The following is a 5,487-nucleotide window of genomic DNA, read 5'->3' on the forward strand; positions in this document are numbered from 1 at the left end:
AGCCTAGTGCAGGCCGGGCCCGGCGCACCCAAACGTAAAAGGAGAACGGAGAGCCGGGAGCCGGCTCCTGCGCTGCGCGTCGTGTGCTCGTGTCGCGGGAAGACCTCACAAGACCTGTGAGCTTTGAGGGGGACCTACTCTATCAACAGGCGCTTACGGCGCCGTGGTCAGGTGAGCTGCTGTTCACACCTCTCACCTGCACAAAAAAATAAAACAGACAGCCCAATAGAAGGGTGGGATGACGGCACGCCGCCACCACACAGGGATTTTAAGGAGAGCAGGAGCAGGCCGCTGTAAAAAAGAATTCTGAGAAGGTTAACGTCGTACTCAAGCACTCTTCAGCTCCCCTGCGCCCACACCTCGACCTTCTTGGGCAGCAGCTGGTTCGACTCGTCCTCTCCGTGGCCTAAGCAGCCGTGTTCGCCCTTGCCCCACGTAAAGACGTCGCCCTCGGCGGTGATGGCGAGGCTGTGGTACGCTCCACCCGACGCGGCGATGACGCGCTGGTCAGCAAAGGCCTCAACCTTCTTCGGCAGCAGTTGGTTCTGCTCGTCGCCGTGGCCCAGCTTGCCAAAGATTCCAAAGCCCCAGCTCCAGACGGCGCCGTCGGCGGTGAGGGCGAGGCTGTGGCTATATCCAGCCGACACAGCGATGACGCGCCGCCCAGCGAAGGCCTCGACCTTCTTCGGCAGCAGTTGGCGCTGCTCGTCGCCGTGGCCCAGCTTGCCGTAGTCTCCATCGCCCCAGCTCCAGACGGCGCCGTCGGCGGTGAGGGCGAGGCTGTGGATGCCTCCAGCCGAGGCAGCGACGACGCGCTGGTCAGCGAAGGCCTCGATCTTCTTCGGCAGCAGCTGGTCCTCCTGGTCGCCGTGGCCCAACCGGCCAAAGGCTCCATTGCCCCAGCTCCAGGCAACGCTGTCGGCGGTGAGGGCGAGGCTATGCATGACTCCAGCCGACACGGCGATGACGCGCTGGGCAACCAAGGCCTCGACCTTCTTCGGCAGCAGCTGGCTCTGCTCGTCGCCGTGGCCCAACCGGCCGCAGGCTCCATCGCCCCAGCTCCAGACGGCGCCGCCAGTGGTGAGGGCCAGGTTGTGCGCGTCTCCAGCCGACACGCTTACGGCGCGCTCACCCAGCGAAGAAGGGAGGCGCGTAGGCGTGTTGAGCCGCGTCACGCCCTCGCCGTGGCCAAGCAGGCCTGGGACGTGAGCACAGCCGCACGACGAGAGCCGCCCCTCGCCAACGATGAAGAGGCTGTGCTGTTCGCCGGCCGCCGCCCTCGCCGGCGGGTTGGACTCGCGCAGCAGCGCCGAAACGCACAGCCACCGCACGGCGCAGCCCTCGCCCTCCGGCTGCGCCGGCAGCTCGTAGCCGCGCTCTTGCGCCCACAAGCGGATGCCCTCCACCGCAAGCGAGGCGTGGAATAGCAGCGAGACGGCCGCGACGCGAGCGATGTCGACGGGGTCGCAGCGAGAGACGACGCGCACGAGGAGGTCCGTGGGGAGGTCGAGGAGGCGGGCGGGCGGCGGCGTGTCTGGCGAGGGCGCGGCGGCGGCGCGCGGCGGGGTGGACATCGCGAGAAAAGAATTTTCTGCGCCTCGGAAGGGCCCCTTCATGTCTCGAGTTCTTTCTTTCTACGTCCTTTCAACCATTCAGGTCACCACAACGATTTTTGAGATTTGACCAGTGACTTCAGTGCGCCCCCCACCAGCTCCCGCCACAAGCGTGTCATTCGCCGACGGGCCGTTTCACGCGCTCATGCCCGCCTGTGTTGGCCAAGATAGGCGGCTGCACGTGTGGGCGCGAGTACCGCTATACGCGTCTGCACGTGTGGCCGCGTATCTTGGCTAAGATACGCGCCGGCACAGAATGACACGTATCAGCCCCGCCGAGCTCGATGCGCGGCAGCGGGTGAGGGCGGCTATTCTCCCCCGAGGCAGGCACGGATACACAGTCCCTCGTGTCGCGCGTGTAAGTCCCGGTTGCCGTGCGCGCCAGCGCGTGTGGCCGCGTACCTAGCTAAGATACGCGCGCACGGGCGTGGGTGGGTAAAAACGGGTCACTTTGCGGGGTTTGCCGCTACTTTCCCACTCGGGGAGAAGGCGTGTAGACCCCAAATCGGGTCCGGACTTCGGACCCGATTACGCTGCCGCCTCGCGCGCGCCGCTGCTGCCCTCGCCAGCAGCCGCCGCGGTCGCAGTGCCATCGTACGGACTGGCGGTCGACTCGCCACATCGATTTCAACTCACGCGACGCGCTCGGCCTCCGCTGGCGGCTGCCGCAAGAGCGGCTGGCTCACGGCAGCGTCTCGCCGGTTGCCGGATAGGAGAGTACAGAACGTCTGGAGTGTAACTGTGTACGTGAGATCGGTTTTGATAACAAGCACGGTCGATCCGTCAAAGCGATACACTCGTTCCTATCTCGCTGGAGGGCTGGCACGGAGCTCTGTGCCGACAAACAGGAAGAGCCGAGCGGCAAGAAGGGCTGGTCCGACCTGTGGCGGAGTTTGACCTCAGCTCGGCCGTCGGTGTCGGCGGGCTGACGGCGGCCGCCGGAATCGCGATTCGCTCTGCCAGCTGCCAGCAGCCTCGTGTCGCCGCTCTCGTTGGCGCAGCAGCAGCGATTGGCCTTTGCGCCGTCGCTCGACGGCGTCACCGCCCATCCGACCTGCGAGTCTTCTGCTCTCACGCACCTCACTCGCCGCGCGCGGATTGTGCGCCGCGCCAAGCAAGACACATGCTCATGCAAACAGTGCGAGAACTTGGTTGCGCCGCTTAGTGGCGGCGCTGCTTTAGAGGAAGCGGCAGCGTGGGAAGCAAAGCAGATGGAGAATGCGCGGCATGCCAAGGAGCCGCTGCTGGCGGAGGTTGAGCGGCTAAGTGCAGCAAGGGCCAAGGGCAAGAAGGGCAAGAAGAAGAAGAAGAATGTGGGCGTGGGCGATACGGGCGCCGCTGGGCTCAACGAGGAGATGTTGTCCTGCAGTTAGAGAGCTCGTAGCGAGCTCGATTTTGATGAGAATTTGATGAGAAATATCTCAATTTTGAGCAAAAATGCCAAAAAATCGGCGCCTGCGGCGGGCCGGGGCCTCCGGCGGCGCCTGCGGCGGGCCGCTGGGGCATCCGCCACAGACCCCGTTTACACCCGAGCTATGCCCCGCGACCTGAGCCGGAGCCTGTCGTCGTCGTTGAGTGTCGCTCTGAGCACTGAGGTGCAATCTCTATCTCTGCCGAGGTGGAGTCTGGAGAATCCGCCACGACATGCGGTGGTGGTAGGGGTGTGGGGTGGGCGTGCGTCTCTGTGTGTCTCGCGCCTTGCGGGGGGGGGGGACGGGGAGCGGAAAGGAAGAACCTCTTCCCCAGAGACAAGAGTGCCACTCTTGGAGCGCCGCCACTACCACCCAGAGCGCTGCAAGCAGCGCCGGGCAATGACGGCTTACCGCCCACCCAGCCCCCTCGGCATACCCCGGCAGCCAATGTGTGACGGCTGCACGGCTCGAACCCGCTAAGCCATCCCGCTTGGCGCTTGCGGGATGGCCCGCCACTCGAACCCGCAAGCGGGCGTACGAACCGCGAGCGGCTCGCACTCGTGACACGCAGGCGTCCGACAGACGGCGCCGGGGCTAGGCGACCGAGGAGGAACTACGGCAAGAACCGCACACCACCCGTTGACGAGCGCTCGCGGAGCTGGTCCGCGGCGCCCGCCAGGGGCGTGCGCGAGACAGGGGGTCGGGGCCCTTTTCTGTGAGCAGGGATTCCCTCCCGGCGGGGGTTGTGGCGGAGAGCCGGCATAGGAATCGCCGCCACGATTTTGTTCGGGCGCAGGCCGATGGCGTTTCGAGCTAGGTTGAGTTTCCTGCTGCGGACGGCCAGGTCGCACTCCAGGCACGCGGCGCGCCCGCCTCTCTCGCAGTGCTGGCCCACCGGGGCTCGGCGTGCACTAGTGCACGCCCAGACGGGAGCCAAGGGCAGTCGTTTCTTCGCGCTCAAAGGCGACACTGTGGAGCTCGCGACGGCGATATTCACTCCGTCGCTGCTCGTGTTCACAGCTCTCAGCGGCTGGGCGGCGCTCACCATCGCCCGCGAGCGCTTTGTGTGGCTGGAGAACGCCGAGGAGGCGGTGTACCAGAACCACTTTGCCGGGAATCCGGCGGTGAATATGACACGCGGGCAGCTCAAGAAGCTGCTGAGCGCCGGCCGCTGGCAGACGTGCGAGGTCGACACCACGGTGATCACATACCGAGGGAAGGAGCAGCCGCTCGTCCTGCTGCTCGATGGCACCGCCGCCGCCACATCTCGACGGCAGCCCGGAACCTTCTCGGAACCTTTTTCCGGGGAGCCTGCGACTAGGCACCGCCCGAATCACCTCGACGGCGACGATGAGGGCGGGCGACCCAGGCTACCACGTCGACGGCGACGAGCCGCTCGAGCACGAGGTCGTCATTGAGCGAGGCCGCGGGCTGTATGGCGAGGCGAGCGCATCTGGGCTAGACCTCGGCTACACCTCAGCTGCACCTCAGCTGCACCTCGGCTGCACCTCGGCTGCACCTCGGCTGCACCTCGGCTGCACCTCGGCTGCACCTCGGCTGCACCTCGGCTGCACCTCGGCTGCACCTCGGCTGCACCTCGGCTGCACCTCGGCTGCACCTCGGCTGCACCTCGGCCACACTTCGGCCGCACCTCGGCCACACCTCGGCTGCAGCTCGGCTGCAGCTCGGCCACACCTCGGCCGCACCTCGGCTGCACCTCGGCCACGCACCTCGGCCGCACCTCGGCTACACCTCGGCTGCACTTCGGCCGCACCTCGGCCGCACCTCGGCTGCACCTCGGCTGCACCTCGGCTGCACCTCGGCTGCAGCTCGGCCGCACCTCGGCTGCACCTCGGCTGCACCTCGGCCGCACCTCGGCTGCACCTCGGCTGCACCTCGGCTGTACCTCGGCCGCACCTCGGCTGCACCTCGGCTGCACCTCGGCTGCACCTCGGCCGCACCTCGGCTGCACCTCGGCTGCACTTCGGCTGTACCTCGGCCGCACCTCGGCTGCACCTCGGCTGCACCTCGGCCGCACCTCGGCAGGTCTCCTTCCTGCACTCGATGACGGCGCGGGACGAGCCGAGCGCCGCTCGGGACGAGGCGAGATGCAGCCGAGATGCAGCCGAGATGCAGCCGAGCTGCAGCCGAGATCGGGCCGAGGTCTGGCCGAGGTCTGGCCGAGGTCTGGCCGAGATCGAGCCGAGGAAACTCGGGTGACATCCGTTGCTCCGGCGGGCGGCAGATACAGCCGGAGATTTAGCCGAGGTCTCACCGAGACCCGTTGCCCCTACTGCAGGCGGGCGCTGACGTGCAGCTTGAACGCCGGTCAGCCGAATACATTCCTCTGGGCAGGGCGAAGGTCCTACCCGAAGAATCTTGGCCAAATATTTGGGCCCCAGGTTTTTAGCCCTGAGGTCTAGGGCCGATGATTCTTGACTCTAAAATTTTATACTCCAAGG

General features: G+C 66.3%; 1 protein-coding gene across 1 annotated transcript in view; it reads left to right on the forward strand.

Moving 5' to 3' along the window:
- Positions 1-3,828: 3,828 nt before the first annotated feature.
- EMIHUDRAFT_452125 (hypothetical protein) overlaps positions 3,829-5,487 on the forward strand; it is a 6,446-nt gene continuing 4,787 nt past the window's right edge. Inside the window, exons 1-3 of the mRNA XM_005765336.1 lie at positions 3,829-4,273; positions 4,347-4,468; positions 5,072-5,131. Of these exons, the coding sequence (XP_005765393.1) occupies positions 4,156-4,273; positions 4,347-4,468; positions 5,072-5,131 (300 nt within the window). The 5' untranslated portion in view covers positions 3,829-4,155. The remainder of the gene's footprint in view (positions 4,274-4,346; positions 4,469-5,071; positions 5,132-5,487) is intronic.

The sequence above is a fragment of the Emiliania huxleyi genome (genome assembly GCF_000372725.1).
Source record: "Emiliania huxleyi CCMP1516 unplaced genomic scaffold EMIHUscaffold_56, whole genome shotgun sequence".
NCBI classification, from domain to species: Eukaryota; Haptophyta; order Isochrysidales; family Noelaerhabdaceae; genus Emiliania; species Emiliania huxleyi.